General features: G+C 44.3%; 1 protein-coding gene across 2 annotated transcripts; it reads left to right on the forward strand.

Moving 5' to 3' along the window:
* Positions 1 to 259: 259 nt before the first annotated feature.
* On the forward strand, positions 260 to 11,389 carry MRPS10 (mitochondrial ribosomal protein S10). 2 transcript variants are annotated; one of them, XM_059701687.1, is made up of 7 exons: positions 260 to 380; positions 3,248 to 3,312; positions 3,404 to 3,473; positions 6,541 to 6,677; positions 7,706 to 7,814; positions 9,689 to 9,778; positions 11,065 to 11,389. In XM_059701687.1, exons 1-7 carry the CDS (start codon positions 333 to 335, stop codon positions 11,146 to 11,148), a joined length of 603 nt encoding a protein of 200 aa, XP_059557670.1. In that variant the 5' UTR covers positions 260 to 332; the 3' UTR covers positions 11,149 to 11,389. The 2 variants fall into 2 exon arrangements, with proteins under 2 accessions (XP_059557670.1, XP_059557669.1); XM_059701686.1 differs by having other exon boundaries at positions 261 to 380; positions 3,401 to 3,473.
* Positions 11,390 to 19,202: the final 7,813 nt, after the last annotated feature.

Genomic DNA, 19,202 nt, shown 5'->3' on the forward strand with positions numbered 1-19,202 from the left:
AGAGATAACCGCTGTCAGTATTTTTTTTTTCCAAGCACGTGTTTTTGTTTGCCTCTAAAGAATAGGAACCACACAGGACAAAAAACGATTTGTAGAGGAAAACACTGCGGGACCTTGGTAACGATCTACAAATGGGCTGAAGGGACCTCACCGAGCTCGGGTCCCGGGCCGGGAAGCCACCTGCACGCTCAGTCGCGCCCTTAAAAAGCACGGAATTCTATCTCTATGGTCGTTCCGGTGCCGGAACAGAGGGTACACTCTCTCCTGTTGCGGAACTCTATGGTCGAGGACGCACTGTGACCCGGAAGCGATCCTGGGACGCCGACGGCAAGATGGCGGCGCGAGCAGCGCTGGGGGCCTGGTGCCGGCGTCTCTGGCAGGCAGGTACCGGGCAGGCTGGGGGGACTAGGCGGGCCCGCAGGGACAGTTGCCCCTCAGTCTGTCTGACAGCCGTCGTTCCGGCCACCAGGAGCCTTCCCCGATTTTATCCCGCATCTCGGCTCGTTTGCAGGATGGTAGCAAGAAGGGGGTTGGTTTTACCTCGAATTCTCGCACGGGATAAAACAGGAGTCAGGGCAAAGGCAGGAACAAAAAGAATGGCAGAGCTGGAAAGGATGTTGAACATCATACATTCCAACTGCCTCCGCTTTTATGTTTGCAAAATAAACCGAGGCTCCGAAGACAGGAAACTCGCCTGGAGACAGTTCGGGGCTGAGGTCTCGATTCTCCCGGGGGACTGAATGGAGACGCTCCCCTCCGGCCTCGGTTCTGAGGTTTAGCGCCGGTCACGCAGGTCGGGGGTGGGGGGGTTGGGGGACATAGGCTCCGCGAGGTTCCCTGGAGAAGCAACAGCTTAAGCAGCGGCCCTCGAGGTTTGGGGCCTCGGCCCCCCCTTTACACCCTAAAAAAGGTCGGCTCCGGACAACTGGTTTTTGTGGGTCTTGGCTATCGATATGTATTTCGCTTATTCGAAAATAAAACAGGATCCGAAAAGTGCTTACGCCTTGAAAAATAACACCAGTACGCTCCTCACATGTTAGCCTAACGGACATATTTGTGACAGTAGTTAAATTTCCCAAAGCAGTCAGTGAGGGTGAGACGACTGGCCGCTGTTTGATGTTTTCCCAAATCTCTCTAATGTCTGGCTGAACGGGAGACGGCTGGAGCCGCGCGGCTGCCCCTGCGTTCACTCCGCCGTCACTCGGCCCCTGAACCGCTCCGGGTGAAGGAAGGAGGGTGAAGGCGCCTGGAAGCCGCAGTGTTACCGTGGAGTCGCTCCGCCTCCCGGCCCCCGAGGGTGTGCCGGGGTCCGCAGGGCAGGGGTCCCACACGGCACACTTTGAGAACCACTGTTCTTAGACCAGACTGGTGGTGTGAGAGGTTGAAATGTTGAACCAAGACACTTACCCAGGTGCCCTTTAACCTCCTCAAAAAGAAAACAGAACTTTCGAAGGTTAATTTTGGCTGTAACAGCGCCTCGCCCCCAGCTCTCGGCAGCAGGGGTGTTGGCCCTGGCCGGGAGCCCCGTCGGTGGGAGCTGGTCCCAGGGTTTGGGTTCGATCCCAGTCGGGGCGCCTGCAAGAATCCACCAGTGAATGCGTAAGTGGGACAGTCAGTGATATTACTCTCTCTCCTCCCATCCTCGCTGTCCCCAAAAATCAATACGTTTAAAACATAAGGAAGTAAAAGCGGAGGTTGATACTGGGAGAATGGAAGTGGCGGGTGTACAGCTGAGTCAGGGGGTCCCTGGCAGACAGGTGGGGAGGGAGCTTCCTGTGTGGCCATGGGTGAAGAATGGCGCTTACCTCCTCCTACCTGCTGTTGTACCTGATTGCCTCCTCGTTTTGTCTTTCCCCGATCCAAGGGAGAATCTTAAATAACATTTATTTATATTAAATAAAATACTTAATTTGCTTCCATCTTGGGTTAAGAGGGGAAGCAGGACCATAAACTAAGAATAGGCCTTTTAACATATTTAGATGGCCTTCAGTTGTTGTCATTAAACTTCACTTGTGCTAAACAGTTATTCTCATCTTCAGAGTAGGTTTTTTTTCTTTATTGGTTAAGGTAATACATATGTGTGCTTATCCCTCCCCCCTGCCCCCCACCCCACTCATGCCCTCACCCCCCTGGTGTCAGTGCCCATTGGTTGGGCTTATATGCTTGCATACAAGTCCTTTGGTTGATCTCTCCCCCTTACCCCCACCCTCCCCTACCTTCCCTCTGAGGTTTGACGGTCTGATCGATGCTTCTGTCTCTGGATCTGTTTTTGTTCATCAGTTTATGTTGTTCATTATATTCCACAAATGAGTAAGATCATGTGATATTTATCTTTCTTTAGATGACCTTCAGTTGTTACAATAAAACTTCACTTGTGCTAAACAGTTATTCTCATCTTCAGAGTAGTTTTAAGGATCCTAGCATGCTTCCAGCTTCTTGGGTTACACTTTTTAAATTAAGTTTATTGGGGTGACATTGGTTAATAGGATCATGTAGGTTTCAGGTGTGGCTTTCTGTGTTACAAGATCTGTATTTAAATCTCAGGAAAGCTTAAAGGAAAAACAGATGGCAAATTAAATATATACAGTACCACGTTTCCTTCAACTAGAAGTTTTGATCCACTAGGGGGAGCTGACAATAAAGGAATTGGAAAAGCTGGATTGTTGAGTTATGAGGCACAGTCATGGTGTAAATGGATGTCAGTTTCAGTGTATATTTCTGTTTATAAGCTAGTAGTCCCCGCCAAGCCAAGAAATACATATGCTAGAAAAGATGTGTAAAAGCTTCAAAAGAAGTGTACTTCCAAATTCTTATTTCAACCCTATTTAATAAATTATAAAGACGTTTTTGTTCAAAAGTATTGAGGCAAATAAGTATTATGTTGAATTACATTTAATCTGTAAAAAATAATGGGGAAATTAAGCCATATTTTTTCTTTGAAGTCTACAAATTTAATTTATAGCTGTTATTTTAATGTGAGAATTACTTGTTTTTAAAATTTTCTCCTAAGCTTTAAACTATGTAGGTTCTCTAGTATTGGAGAGTCCCTTTTGATTATCAATACTACTATTGTCTCTTTTTTTAATAAAATCTAATTTGGCATTTTAGTTATCCAATATCTTCATCAGAAATAATGAGATAGCTCTTTATTTGAAACACCATACATCTTTTGATTTTTTTAGTGGAAACTATGAATGGTTTGGGGATTGACTTTAATTCTTATATGTTCCCCCTTTTTTTTTTTAAGGGTTCGAGGGATTTTTCTGTAAGCAGTTCTAAGAGCAGAACATCCAAAAATGGTGCCTTTCTTCTGTAAGTATGCAGCTGGATGTGCTGCACTGAACGAGAAAATGGGCGCTTGTGCTGTTTTACTCAGGTTTCTCCTTTTCCCTCCACACAGCAGTTCCAGTATGAAGTGGGTCCAGTTTTCAAACCTACATGTTGATGTTCCCAAGGACTTGACCAAGCCTGCGGTATGTGCTCCCTCCATCTTGGCATAGGGAGCCACGTCAGCGATTACTTTTCCTTATTTCCTTTGGGGTTGTTTCCCAAGTGCTTTATGACTAAAAATGTTGTTCTGGATCCCTGGCGATTGCATAGTGTGCCTGAGTCGCGTAGTCTCTGATGTTCCTGGTGCTCATGTTCTCTTTCAGGGTATGCAGGCAAGCTCTAAAAGAATAAATTATTTATCCCACATAACGGTGGGAGTGAGCAGTCTTTTGCTTGTAACTCAGAATAATGTGAAGAATTGTCATAACTAATGATGCAGAATGCGTGATGTGTTCAAGGAAAATTTGTTTCCGGTAGCTGTCAAGTCTTTGTTCTCATTTTAAGACAGTGAGCCAGGCCTTGACGGTGAGAGAGAGCAGTAACACTAGTAAAATCAGAAGTAGCATATGACCTTGTTTCATTTAAGTAAAGGCCATGATTCCTTCAATCCAGTTTTTGTGTTATTTGTAATTTTTTGAAATCCTTATAAAGTCCCATTTTTTCCAGTTCCACCCCTCAAATAACCCTCTGTAACAGTTTACAGTTTAGTATGAATCTTTTTAGACATTAGTCTATACGCAATCATTCTATCTAGGCACATGCACACCAAAATAGAATTGTGCTATACATAATGTACTCTGTTTCATTTTTTTCACTTATTAGAGACTGGATATATTTCCATGACAATACATACATACCTCAGGTCTGCAACTCAGATGCCTGCATGGCCCAGGCTGTCAGGAGGAGTGACAGGGTGGTCACAATGACCACTGTGCCCCTGATAGGTGAGACAGCTACTACTTACTCTAGCCACTTGTTGCCGTTCAGAAGTCAGACCTAGTGATGCCAGATTGTCTAAATTTTCCAAGCTAAACTGAAATATAAATTGTTATGTGAAATCTCCTGAATTTTAGTATTTTTAACAGGTTCAAAACCTTGTAGGGAGCCCTAGCCAGATAGCTTGGTCGGTTAGGGTATTGTCCCAATAAGCCAAGGTATGTATGGTTCAATCCCCAGTCAGGGCACATGCAGGAATCACCTAATGAATCCATAAATAGGTGGAACGACAAATCAGTGTTTCTCTTTCTCTTTCTCTCTGTCTCACTCACTCTCAAAAAATAAATTAATTACTTAACTTAAAAAAATCTATAGGAACCAATAAGAATACATCTTAGGGCTATATTCCCCCTTCCCTTGTCCCCCAACTTTTGCCATAGGATATCAGTATATTCTGTTCTTCCAACAACCTTGTTTGGGGTAATTGAGAGTGAATGTCTAGCTTCCTGATTATGTAAGTAGATCTCCTTTCAGGGGTGAAGTAATTAACCCTGAATCATTGGATTAGAATATAAATTACTGGTTTAATGGATGAATGAAGTGAAGGTAATTCACCTCTTGGAAGAAAGAAACATCGGACCCATTATTTCTAAGATTTTAAGTATTTGGGCGGAAGAGTTAGAAGTTATATGTACAGTCAGTATCATAACATGTTAATTAGAAATTAGTAATTTTTCTATTATGACAGGAAAAACCATGAATAAAGCCTAATAAAGACTATGGCCCTACCCCGGCTGGTGTGGCTCAGAGGTTAAGTGTTGACCTAAGAACCAAGAGGTTGTGGTTCGATTCCGATCAGGACACATGCCCAGGTTGCAACCTCAGTCCCCAGTAGGAGGTGTGCAGGAGGCAGCCAGTCAATGATTCTCATCATTGATGTTTTTCTCTCCCTCTTCCTTCCTCTCTGAAATCAGTAAAAATATATTTTTTAAGAAGAATATGGCCCTGGCCCATGTGGCTCAGTTGGTTGAGCATTGTCCCATGCACAGAGAGGTTGCTGGTTCGATTCCCAGTCAGGGCACATGCCCGGGTTGTGGGCTCAATCCCCAGTAGGGGGCGTGCAGGAGGCAGCTAATCAATGTTTCTCTCATTGACCTTTTCCTCTCCCTTTCTCTATCTCTAAAATTAATAAAAAGACATTTTAAAATAAAGAATATGAATGGGCCCTTGCGGGGTGGCTGAGTTTGTTGAAGCGTCATCCCTCACACTAAAAGATTGCGGTTCAATTCTAGGTCAGGGCATTACCTAGTTTATAGGTTTTGATCCTTGGTCGGCGCATTACAGGAGGCAACTAATGTTTCTCTCTCACATCAGTGTTTGTCTCTCTGTTTCTCTCTCGTCCCTTCCTCTCAAAAATCAATAAACATATCCTGAGGTGAGCATAAAAAAAAAAGAATATGAATAGTAATTACTCGCCTTTATATAACAACTAGCCTGGCCTGCACCCTCTCACAGCCCGGGAGCCCTCAGGGGATGTCCTCCTAAGCCGCAGTCTGGCCTCCCTCTGCAGGAGGTGACCAGGGCGGGCTGATCAGGAGTCGGGTGCCTGCTGGTGAGCAGCTGGCCCTGCCCCCCCCCACCCCCCCCATCGCCCCTCTACCGCTGGCTTCCTGCTCCCCAGCCCCACCCCCTGCTGACGGTCATTATGCCGTTCAGTCAATTTGCATATTACGCTTTTATTATATAGGATGTTTTATCATTTATAAACACTTTAATCTGTTTTCTCTTATTCTCTAATGAAATGCTGTGAACTGTAGCATCAGTATTCTGTTTTATATATGAGAAAACTAAAGTGCAGTGAGATTATATGACTTGCCCATTGTCATTTAGCTAGAAGTAGCAGAGTTTAATTCTTAATCCAGGTCTTCTGACCAGGCTGCTTTTGTTAACAAACCCCAAAATCCTTTCCCATTGTGAATCTGGGGCTCAATAACTCTTAAGTTAGAAGGTTCCATTAGTGATTTTGTTGCCTTGAAAGTCCCTTTGATTCAAACTGCATTTTAACAGATTCTAAGGGTCATTGTGCAGATCTGAATGTGATAGTAATTAGATACTTAAGCTTATAGTGTTAAAATGTTACATGGCATTTTTCTCCCCATTTATTACTAAACTCTGAAGTTGCTCAATTGAGTGAGGATAATATATTAAATATTTTAGTTGCAAATATTAGAGGAGCCACAAATGAACCTTTCCTTTTTTATTTCAAAATTGTAGATAACTATTTCTGATGAACCAGACACATTGTATAAGCGCCTGTCAGTTTTAGTAAAAGGCCATGATAAGGCTGTGTTGGACAGTTACGAATATTTTGCCGTGCTTGCTGCTAAAGAACTTGGTATCTCTATTGAAGTGTAAGTATAATCTTTCCTAATCTGACCTGTCAGTTGTAACATGATCAGCCAGAAAATGGTGCTGATTCCAGCCAAGTGTGAGCCCTTAGAATGGAATAGAACTCATGCTAGGTAGGGTGTAGCTTTGTCCTATTATCCTAAGCAGGATCATCCCTCCTGTCTTCTAGAATGTTTAAATACTAGAATGAGTGAACCAGGAAAATGAAGGAAATCCTTTCTCTACAAATTTCATAGACAGGAGATCCAAGAAGCCCTCATGCCTGGGATCGCGATGGGGCAGGGAGGCAGTTAGGTGGGCAAGCAGTCCTTTTATAGATCCTTTGATTTGATACTCTTTGGCTGATATATTCATTGTTTCAAAACTGCCCTGAGAAACACCATTCACCCAGTAATTTCATGCCTGAGCAAGGTGAGCTTCATATGGCCCTGAAGTCACTGCAGGGTCAAGTGTAACCACCTCCTTTGTCTTGTCTCCTGCTCCTGATGTAGAACAAGGCCCATTTGGGGCTTTGCCAGTCTGTCCGCCTCTTTACAAAACACAATGAATCCACGTTTTCCGTAACAGACTATAGTTTTATGATTATGGGTTGGGTTATCTATAAATGTTCCCTAAAATAACAGATACAGCAGACATTACCACTGTGCCCATCACACGGGTGTTGCTTTTCACAGTTCGTATATTTGGTCAGTAAGGGACTTCAGGGCTGCAAAAGCTGGAGGGGTGTGTGGGTGTGGGTGTGTGTGTGTGTTTGAGGGTGCGTGCACTTGCATGCCAAGGCTCAATTTTGGGCTGTGGGAAAAAAATGTTTGTGTTGCTGTCCAAGGTGTTTATTTTGTCCTGAGCTTTATGACATCAGTTGTTAAGCATAGATGACAGTCCTGACAAGTAGAAGTCTGTAAATAGTAGTTAATGCCTGTAATTGAGCATGAACCTGACCTACAAAATTGTGGGATCGTGCTTTGATATCACTGACTAAGGTTTTATCATCACTTAGCTTAAGCTTGTTGTTTTGCCCATTAACTTTCAGACATGAACCTCCAAGGAAAATAGAGCGATTTACTCTTCTCAAATCAGTGCATATTTTCAAGAAGCACAGAGTTCAGTATGAAATGAGAACACTTTACAGATGCTTAGAGGTGAGTTTATTTCAGATATTCAGGTATTTTTGAAATGCCCCATTTCATACTACCATAACTTTACTTTCACATTGGCTGACTTCCTTTTAGTCAGTTCATGCTAATGGTTGCAGAGATGGTAAAAGACCTTTTGTGTTTATGGGAGCAACAGACAGGAAAATCAAACTCAAATAAAGCCATCCTTTAGAATAGCTCTACTTCAGCTTAATAATGCAGATGATGCTAACTAATTTATTTTAATTTTTTAAAAATTTGATTACCCCTAGAACAATTTGTATTTCTCAGAGCAACAGATCCAACCATACAAGCAGTACTTTTTGTTTGTTAACCCTCACCGAGGATATTCTTCCCATTGATTTTTAGAGAGAGTGGAAAGGAGGCAGAGAGACAGAGAGAAACATCGATTGGTTGCCTCACGCAGACAGGGATCAGCCTGCAACTGAAGTACGTAACTTTGCCTGGAATCAAACCCGTGACCCTTCAGTCCGTGGGCCGACACTAAGCACTGAGCCAAACCGGCTAGGGAGTTGACTATTTTTTTTAAATATATTTTTATTGATTTCAGAGAGGAAGGGAGAAGGAGAGAGCGATAGAAACACCAATGATAAGAGAGAATCATTGATCAGCCACCTCCTGCATGCCCCCCACCGGGGATGGAGCCCACAACCCGGGCATGTGCCCTTAACCAGAAATGAACCTGGGATCCTTCAGTCTGCACAGGCCGACGCTGTCTCTATCCACTTAGCCAAACCAGCTAGGGCAGCTGACTAAGTTTTATACAATAAGATAGCATTAGAATAATTTTGCTTGCTTTTCAAAAATTCTAGTTAAATTTTTACCCAGGTCTAATAATTCTCACATGCTTCCTGGATTTCCCATGTCTGTGAGGGGCAGCATTACGATTTTTCATTCACCTTATTCATTTGTGCATCCACTAGGGTTGACATAGTCTTGTGGTTAAGGAGTGCATGGGTTCTGGAGTCAGGCAGCCAGGTCCTAGTCCTGGCACTTACTAGCTGTATGCCTTGTGCCTCAATTCTTTACCTACAAAATGGGAATAATAATGGTACCCATCTCCTAGGTTATGTGAGCATTAAATGAGGTATTTATCTAAAACACTGGGAATACTTCGTCACGTAGTAAATGATCTATACATGTTATTAAAACAACTGTGCATCTTTTACATTGGAAGCGCTATACTAGACATTGAGGGTACAAATATTAAGATGTAGTTCCACCCTTAAATGGAAAAAAAACACCAAAATTGTATGCACCCATGTCCAACAGAAACACTTCAGCATGAAGCATGTAGAACATCTCATGCTAACTCTTACCATCTAGTCCAGTGATGGTGAACCTGTGACACGCGTGTCAACTCATTTTTTTGGTTGATTTTTCTTTGTTAAATGATTTTTCTTTGTTAAATGGCATTTAAATATATAAAATAAATATCAAAAATATAAGTCTTTGTTTTATTATGGTTGCAAATATAAAAAAATTTCTATATGTGGCACGGCACCAGAGTTAAGTTAGGGTTTTTCAAAATGCTGACACGCCGAGCTCAAAAGGTTCGCCATCACTGCTCTAGCCTGTGTCCTTCTGTGTTGTGTGTTAAGTTGTCTTGTGACTATACTGCTCTGATATCTGCTGGCCAGCTGGGTTCCGTGCAGCTCTGGCTTCCAGACATCGGGAGGAGGGTGCTTCGGGGCCGTGCTCCCCATTCAGTTCCACCAGAGGAGCTACGGGGCTTTCAAAGTTTGGATTCTGTGTAGATTCCATAGAGGAAGAAAAGGCTCTACCACTTTTACCAATAAAACTTTAAAATTTCTACTCTAACAGCAGAGTATGAACCAATTTCATGTTTGAAATTTCAGCTAAAACATCTAACTGGAAGTACAGCAGATGTCTACTTGGAATACATTCAGCGAAACTTACCTGAAGGAGTTGCCATGGAAGTTACAAAGGTATGACTTTAATTTCTACCTCTATTGGGGGTAGTGTGTGTGGGGAGCTCCCAGGTGTAATCTGAAACCTCCCCTGGATGCGGAGGCAAGGAGAGAGCACAGAGAGGCAGACCACTCCAAGTGGTAGGTGGCAGGTTTAATAAGCAGGAGAACTTACTCACTAGCTTTGTCATGGGCAGGTGCCAGACAGTTTGCTTTCTGCATGCACCTGCCAAATCTTAAAAATTATACAGAGGCCCCAACTTGGGTCATTCACATACCCAGGAGACCTTAACTGGGTCAGTCATGTACCCAGTCCAGATAGTCTCAATACCACATTTCTATTCAAACCTGTATCCTTGGAGCAGGTTCTGGGAGCAGGGAAGGCAGCAGAACACACATTCCAAAACACAGGGGAGGAGGCAAGGAGCCTTTGATTGCCCAGGTTCAGCTCACAGGTCAAACAGGCAGTCATGTCTTTTTGATGACCTTCCCAACAATCTGTATTGTTGTAATACACTAGAGGCCCAGTGCACGACATTCGTTCACTGGCATGGGGGGGTGTCCCTCAGCCCAGCCTGCACCCTTTCGCAGTCCAGGAGCCCTCAGGGGTTGTCCAGCTGATGGCTTAGGCTCCTCACAGAGAGCAGGCCTAAGCCATCAGTTGGACATCCTTAGTGAGCCACAGAGGCAGGAGAGGCTCTTGCCGCCACCGCTGCATTTGCCAGCTGTCGCCCAACTTGTGGCTGAGCGGCGCTCCCCCTGTGGGAGCACACTAACCACCAGGGAGCAGCTCCTGTGTTGAGCATCTGCCCCGTAGTGGTCAGTGCGCATCATAGCGACCGGACATTCCACCGTTTGGTCGATTTGCATATTACCCTTTTATTATATAGGATTGCAGCCTGGTCCTGGCCCACTGAGTGGAGGGGAGGACCTGTGGCAGACCTGGAGGCAGAATTGCCACAGTGATTGGGGTCTCCACATCCTCCCCGAGCCACCTCCGAAGTCTCCCTCCCTCCCAGTAGTTGTCCAGACATGGGGACCACATTAGGTGGCAGCCCCTAGAGATCACTGAAGATCAAATAGATTATATGTATCAGAGTTCTATATACCATCAAGTTTTCTTCTCTCTGTTTTCAAAGCCTACAAAAAGGTGAGAGAGGTATGGGGGAAGGGCAGTGGTGGCAAGCAGGGGCTGGGAGGTAAAAGAAGTCAAGAGGATTTAAGGGGACAAAACTAATCTATTTTGTGGCCAAAGGGTTCAGTTAAGTCCACATTATATTATAGTTCTATTTTTCTCTTTTTAGACAAAATTAGAACGGTTACCAGAACACATCAAGGAGCCCATCTGGGAAAAGATACCCGAGGAAAAGGAAGAAAGCAAGTCATAAAGGCTCAGGGACTAGTTGTGTGGGCTTTTGAATGCGGGTGGGCAGCCACGTGGGCTCAAGGGGAGAGTGCTGCCAGTTGAGACGGTTCACTGTTGAGTCCACATGTCCTGATCATGGGCAGCAGGGGATGGAGCATTAAGGATACAATGGACTACAGTGGAAGAGCCACTTTATCTGTCCTTTTATACATGTCGTCATTTCAGTTCTGATTTTACCAAATGTGAGTAAACCGTTTTGACCATGTACCAAAGGAGTCTATTTATGTTTTATTCTGCTGTTGTTCAATTATTAGTTTGTACTAAGTTTAATTTACATCGTATCATTCATCTGAAAGTGAATATTTGAAATATTGCTCACATACATTTTTTTCTTTAGAAATTCCTAGAACAGTGGTTCTCAACCTTCTGGCCCTTTAAATGCAGTTCCTCATGTTGTGACCCAACCATAAAATTATTTTCGTTGCTACTTCATAACTGTAATGTTGCTACTGTTACGAATCGTAATGTAAATATCTGATATGAAGGATGGTCTTAGGCGACCCCTGTGAAAGGGTTGTTCGACCGCCAAAGGGGTCATGACCCACAAGTTGAGAACCGCTGACCTAGAAGGAACCTTTGGTTAATTTGATTAATTTAACACTGAGCAATTGAAGTTTTTGATACTCTAGAACAGGCCAGCATATAGTTGTTTGTTCAGGGGTGATGACCTCCAAATTTGACCTCATTTAAGCTCTCCATTATTGAAAATGAATATACTTTGCAGCAGACCAAGCACACTTGAGGCATACACTGCACCTTCTAGTGGCCCAGACCCTGCAGGGCTGCCTAAAAGGGTCACTGTAATGGAATTTAAGCTCTCAAGACATTACCACTGTATCATTTCACCCATCCTGTCATTCATTCATTCAACGGGCTCTTATTTTATTACCTTACCAAAAATTGAATAGAAATAGCAGCCTTTGAAAATCGTGCAAGGCACAAACTATTTTCCTTATTAAGTTCCTCGCTGATAAGAAGGCCTCTCCCTGGGTAACGGCGGTCTTTTGTTTGGGGATGTCTCCTTTCCATGAAATTAGATAGAGCTTAAAGCCCCGAAAGAAGCAGGGCTGCAACGGGCTGAAGCTGTTGATGGCGCAACCCCCAGGGAGTGATTCGTTTCCTTTTTACAGCAGAACCAGGGCCTCGTCTTTTGTCGTTTTCTTCACATCTTTGGAGTAGTTATGTCGTCTCAGTTTTTCCCCCTTGCACTGGAATTCCTCTTCTCTCTTCCTTACCTGCTATCAGGTATCGGTGTTTTGAATGCATACTGCTTATGTATCAGACTTACGTTACTGTCATTAACATGAAAAGAATTACAGCCTTGTAGCCTCCTTCCCTTCTCAGCTCAGTTGTTGACTGCCATTCACAAATGCCTAAAGCATGCTTATCTCGGGTATAAGCAGGTATAAGCCTCAGGATTAAGAACTAGTCAATAAAACAAGAGCAATATAATGGTAATTATATCTAGCAAAGCAGCAATTTGTGAGCCATTTGAACTTTAATTCTTTAAAAATAAATACAGCTTTTTTGTATGTGTTTTTAGATAATATTAATCACTGTAGTATGATAGGATGATTTATGCACACTCAGCTCCAGTGACTCACTGTGAGCTAAAGGGGTGCATCCGAGTCCGACTGTTTTCATTTTCAATTAACCCGTAAACCAGATTACTCAGGTTGGCACTTCAAATTATATATTAAAATCTTTTTTTAAGATAAATATGCAAATTAACTATACACGTGACAAAAAGTAGTGATACTTTTGTGACAAAAGTATTTGAAACCTACTTTTTTTTTTTTTTTTTTTTTGAAATTCTTTTAGTTTGTGTCTCAAAGACACCACTGTACTAGTTCTTGCTTCCTGGAACCCCACAGCTGCCCTGATTTCTGTCCTTTTTTTTTTTTTTTTTTTTTTTTTTTTTTTTTTTTTTTTAATTGCTTAAAGTATTACAAAGGGTATTACATATGTATCCATTTTATCCCCCCGCCCTAGACAGTCCCCTAGCCTCCCCTATCACCCAGTGTCTTACGTCCATTGGTTATGCTTATATGCATGCATACAAGTCCTTTAGTTGATCTCTTACCCCCCTACCTCCTGCCCCCCAACCCTCCCCGGCCTTCCCGCTGCAGTTTGACAATCTGTTTGAGGCAGCTCTGCCTCTGTATCTATTATTGTTCAAAAGTTTATAATGGTCTCTATTGTCCATGAATGAGTGAGATCATGTGGTATTTTTCCTTTATTGACTGGCTTATTTCACTTAGCATAATGCTCTCCAGTTCCATCCATGACGTTGCAAATGGTAAGAGTTCCTTCCTTTTTACAGCAGCATAGTATTCCATCGTGTAGATGTACCACAGTTTTCTAATCCATTCATCTACTGATGGGCACTTAGGCTGTTTCCAGATCTTAGCTATGGTGAATTGTGCTGCTATGAACATAGGGGTGCATATATCCTTTCTGATTGGTGTGAAACCTACTTCTTGATATAAACAAGGTAATTTCTTTATCCTGGTAGGCTGAGACAGTGTTGTTTTTTTGAATCTCCCATGTAAAATGCATATTCTAAAACTTAGAATTACTGCCCAAGTCTCACTGTCTGTCCACAGCGGGGATGGGAGGTGGTGAGAGAAAATGGGACCTGATGGTAGAATGAACCTGAAGGCAGGTACAAAGTGACATTATTGAGAGGTAGCCCTGAGTTCACTGTTGCTTCCTCTAATCTGAAATATATTTCCTTTTCATATTAAACAAAATAATAATATGGTCTGTTTGAAATTATTGATAGAACTCTACAAATTAGACTTGTTTGGTGCCTAGTTTCAGTGCTTTCAAAGAATTACTTATGTGTTCCTTTGGTCACCTTACACAGACCACAGTACACAGAAAGCAATTGTTTTAACGAAGGCATCTAATTTCTTAGCATTTCTGTCTGTCAGCTGCCATGCCTCCTTCCCTACATTCAGTTTTACTGCAGCACTAATGAGTAGCAGAGTAGAGAAAACATGAACTTTGGAGTCAGACAGGTCTGCGTCAGATAAGAGTTCAAACCCACTAACTGCAATAAACTTGGGCAAGATAGTTAATCCTGTCAGAGCCTCAATTTACTCCTGAGTAAAATGTAGAAAACATTGCCTCCTCATTAAGGTAGGAGTATTAAATTAGGTAACTTATAGAACACCTCACAGTTCCGAGTAAGTATAGACATGAGTGAACAATAGTTATCACTAGATGGAGTGCAAATCCGATGGCACCCCAGATGCTTGTGCACTGCACGGTTTAGATACCAGCTGGAAGGGCTGTGAAGGTTAATTTAGCTGAGAAAGCATGTAATGTGCATTGTAATCACCGCCATACGTTATGCCAAGCATTTTACATAGTCACAGATATTCTCATTTCATCTTTATAACAACCCAATAAAGTAGTTACTGTTATTACCCCCATTTTCCAGGACAGAAAACCAAGTTCTGACTTCCCCATTCAGTATCCTTTCAGTTTACAGATAAAGCTGAGGCAAAAAGGGTGAAGCGGATTTGTATGAGTTCAGATTCGTGACAGGGACAGCCCCAAACCTATTTTTTAAAGAGTAGGAGGTACTCAGAATATTCAAACCTAAAGCCCAGATTTATTTCCCCTTTCACATTGGCAGAACGTACTTATTTCCCCTAAGTGTTTCCCCTAATGATCAACTGGGAGTGGGGGAATCTAAGGCATAAAAGATGTAAATGTGATCTGAATAAAGATAAAAAGTATAATACACAGTGGGATTCTGATCCCTGTGGTCTCAAGGTCCACAGGGTGTGAGGGGCAGCACAAGAGTTTAGGCTGCATCACGGAGGGTCCCACGGGGTCACAAGAACCACATGGAGGTTATTTGCAGTAGCTTGGGGCCAGGCCCAGCTAGGGCTCAGCAGACCAGGTCTATGGCTCAAGCATTTCTTATACCTGGAGCCGAGCTTATGGCCGACTGCCTTCGAACCCCCGGGTTCTCTGCAAATCCCCGTCCAATTCCTAGCCCTGCCCTCCTTAAATCCTTACTATTATTACTCGCTTTAAGCTATCATTTCTCTCTGTGGAGTCCTAATCCTCTTTGAAATGATATATTTATACTTCAACAGCTCAGCGTATTAATGGGGCAGGTCATGGTCAACTGACCCACATGAAAAGCCAATTGAATTTTAGATTCTTTAGCCAGAGTCTAAATCAAGTGATATCTCATTCATACAATTTTTTAATGTCCTTTAATCACTCCTCAATTTTGCTTAAATATCCATAAATACGAAGAGATGTTCAGGGATGACACCATCTTCACACTGAGCCAGTTGAGTCACTGTTGGTTCACAGCCACAGCCACTGATGGGCACATGCCTTTAGGTGTGATGAGATGGAGAAAGGTGGAAATCACTGAGCAGGATCTTCAAGGCCTCTTCTAGTTCTAAAGGCCCATTATCTTTCACATCGATAAATACCTGCTAACCCAGGCACTCAAAGGAGTCAAGAGGAGTTGTCTTGCAAAATTAAGGACTAATAGCTCCCATTAATTCAACACTAACTGTGTGTCATGCACTTCGCTCAGTTACTCAACAAGTGTCTGAGTTTCTTGTATGTGCCAAGCACTGTCCTAGGCATTGGGAATTGCATGGTGTACGGGGTGAAGTCCCCCTCCTCAAGCATCTTAGACTCTATGGGGAGGACATAATAAGGAAAAAAATAAGATAGTTTCTGCTGTAGTTAAACACTATGAAGAAAATGAAGTAAGATAATGTCAGAATTCCTTCACAAGGAGGCAGCCATGTGAAGACCTGAGGGGAGAGCAGTCCAAGCAGCAGGACCAGTCAGTGCTAAGACCCAGTGAGCTTGGTGTGTCAGCAGACAGGGACAGAGGAACATGACCACAGCAGGCAGGGGCAGATGATATAATGCGTCATGGCCATGGGGAGCAGTATGGGTTTTATTCTGAGTGCAATGGCAAGCCATTGGAGGGTTTGGAGTAGACGAGTGGTAGGATCAGATTTATGCCTTAGAACACACTACTCTGGCTGCTGGGTAGGGACTGTGAGGAGGGAGTTGTCAGGAGGGGGCAGGAAGACTGGTTAGGGCCTTCTGCAGTGGCCCAGGTGAGAGGATATGGCCTGGACTGGAGTTGTAGTGGAGGTGATGAAAAGTGGTTGATTCAGAATATAGTTTAGAAGTGGAGCTGATGGAATGACCTACTAATAGATAGAAATGAGATCTAGATGTCAAGAATGACATCTAGGTTTTGACCTAAGCAACTGGGTAAATGGTGATGCCATGACTACAGTTGAGAAGGGATTTGGGAAGAAAATAAGTAGTTTGGCCTTGGCCTTGCTGAGTTTGCCATCTGAGGATAGATGTCCAGTAGGCGGCTGAGTTCACGAATCTGAGTTCTGGAGAGAGTCCAGGCTGAAGGTGTAAGTGTGGAAGCTGTCAACCTACAACTGGTACGTAATGTTGGGGATGGGGAGAATGTGGGTAGATGAGAAGGGCACCAAGAACAGGCCTGGGAAGCCCCAAGCATGTAGAGATTTGGTAAAATGGAGGCGATGAGCCATCAGTGAGGTTGGAGTGAAACCAGACAAGTGTGGGTCCTTGAAACCTGAGTATTTGGAGGAAGAATTCACTTGGCGAACCATGAGGAATCTGCTGGCAAGCTGAGTAACGAAAGCAGGTCATTGGTGACCCCTGTATAAGCCTTGTCCATGGAGTGATGGGGACGAGCATCCAATTGGAGTAAGTTGAGGAGAGAATAAGAAAGATGAGGACACAAGACAGGTTTGAGAATGGTCAGTTACTTATTGTTACCCTAGAAAAATACCCAGATTTGGTAGCTTAAAGCGAAGACGACATTTACTTTGCACACAAATCTGCAATTTGGTCAGGGCTCTGCGGGGACATTGTCTGCTCCATTTGGTATCAACTGGGGTGTCTGGGAGGCTGGGCCTGCAGTCACTCACTCACCCACAAGTCTGATGGTTGGGCCTGGCTGACAGCCAGAATCCCTGCATGTGCCTGAGCTTCCTGACAACATGGCGTCTGGGTTCTGAGGGCAAGTCCTGAGAGAGCCAGGCCTAGACCCTATCACCTTTGATGACCTAGCCTTGGAAGTCACATGGTGTCCCTCTGTCCGTCCCCTTCAATGAGGTAGCCACAAAGTGCCATTGGGTTGAAGAGAAGAAGTAGATTGCCCCTTGGTGGAGGAACACGTGACACCAGATCTGTTGCTGTGGCGTTTTTGAAAAACAGATCTGCCACAGAGGGTTTTGTTGTAAGAGAAGCCAAAATTAGGACAGCGGGTGGAGGGGATGGCGGGCAGGGCCAGTGGATCTAGGGATCCAGAGTGCCAAAGGACCACAATATTTTACATTTCTTTTTAAGTGTTGTCATTTTTTTTCAAAATCAGAAGGATGAATTTAATCCAGTCTGGGCTGGGCTGGATTATATTCATCTTTATACCAATGAGTGATAAAATATTTTAAATATTTACGTATGTAATACTTATTTATTCCATATTTATCTTGTGACCCATGAAGGTACAGTGTGTAGGCCCATGCAGGTGGTAATAGGACCCTGAATGTGGCGTCGGAAGGATTTTTGTTGTTTGACTTTCTCTTATTAATGGTGATACTACAGCTTGTCTTCAGATGAGGATGATCCATTAGAGAAGGAAAAGCAGGATGCAGAAGAGAAAGGAATCGCTGTGGGGAGGAAGTGCGGAGAGCTGAGCCTGAAAACAAGTGGAGGACCTGGCCGGCGAGAAGCGGGGAAGGGACGCTGCTTCCGCTGAACCAGGACGAGGCAGAGCACGTGGTTCAGATGCAGGGAGTGTGTCCGGTGGGAAGATGAGGTGGCTGTCTCATGTGTCTGATTCTCTGATATGAAGCTTGACAGGTCATCAGCTGAACGTGGGAGTGGGTGGAAGGTTTGAGGGTGGGAAGTGTGTGGGATAGTCATCCCAGGGAGAGGAGGGGAGGTCGGCGAGAGGCGTAAGCAGTTACTTGATGTGTGTGCGGCCAGCAAGACTTTATGATTGTTTCTGTGTTCAGCCTCCTGGGTGCAGGCGAGGTGTTAGCACAGTCAGTGGTTAGCTTTAGCCAGGGTCAGGTTTTGCCAAGTGAGCAGTTAGAGGGAGAGAGGGGTGCAAAGGTCAGGGTCATGGCAAGGAAACGTCAGGTGCGTCAGGCCGAGGGTAAGGACAAGAGGAAAGTGGGATATAAGCGAGGTGACAGATGTTTTAAAAAATACAAGATCAATAGGTTGCGAGTCTCAATGCGGCTGGTGACTTGTTGGAGTGCAGGTGTTAGGATACGTGAGCTGGAAGGAGAGGTGATGCTGTTCGAATGTCTCGGAGGCGGGACAGAAGTGCCTGATAGCAAGGCCCAGGAATGGTTCCTAAACTGTGTGCACTGGAAAGACCTGGAGGGCTTAAACAGGTGGCTGGGCCCACCCCGAGTTCCTGATTCGGTAGGCCAAGTGGGGCCTGGGCATTCGCATGTCTAACAAGCTCCCAGGTGCTGCAGCTGCGGGCCGGACCTCAGCGATGGGAGGCCTGTGTGGGATGGAGGGAGAGCTTCTTGGAACTAAGGAGATGAGGATCTTTGAGGCCAGCGTGTGGGACGGTCAGCTCTCCACCTCAGGCTGTCCCTGAGCGATGCTTTGAGACTCACGTGAAGTCACTAGTGAATAATGGCAACAAGGAGGAGTACATGGAGGGGTGGAGTCGGACATGGCTTCGAAGGGACTGGCATTTTGAGGGGAAGAAGAGAAAGGGTGGAAGCGATGCTTACGAGGAAGGAGGAGACTGGCCTTATTCTCCAGACCCTGAGGGGTGGGGGTGTGCGGGGAAAACCCACCAGCACTTGGCAGGATGACAGGAAGTGCAGCTCCTACTTCGGGAATGGGGAGGAAGGTAGAACAGCGGAGAGGTTAGGGACGCATGGAGGCAGAGAGCCATGAGAGGTCAGGCCTCTGTACCGACACTTCAGAGGTGAGCACCCAATG

The sequence above is a fragment of the Myotis daubentonii genome, chromosome 6, assembly GCF_963259705.1.
Source record: "Myotis daubentonii chromosome 6, mMyoDau2.1, whole genome shotgun sequence".
Taxonomy (NCBI): Eukaryota; Metazoa; Chordata; class Mammalia; order Chiroptera; family Vespertilionidae; genus Myotis; species Myotis daubentonii.

What these genes read in the sequence shown, in the direction of transcription:
- MRPS10 (XM_059701686.1), top strand. Translation starts at nt 333, where the DNA reads ATGGCGGCGCGAGCAGCGCTGGGGGCCTGGTGCCGGCGTCTCTGGCAG. An exon ending in GGTGCCGGCGTCTCTGGCAG is followed by an intron (nt 381 to 3,247) that starts GCAGGTACCGGG and finishes TTTTTTTTTAAG; the next exon opens with GGTTCGAGGGATTTTTCTGT. An exon ending in AGGACTTGACCAAGCCTGCG is followed by an intron (nt 3,474 to 6,540) that starts GTATGTGCTCCC and finishes TCAAAATTGTAG; the next exon opens with ATAACTATTTCTGATGAACC.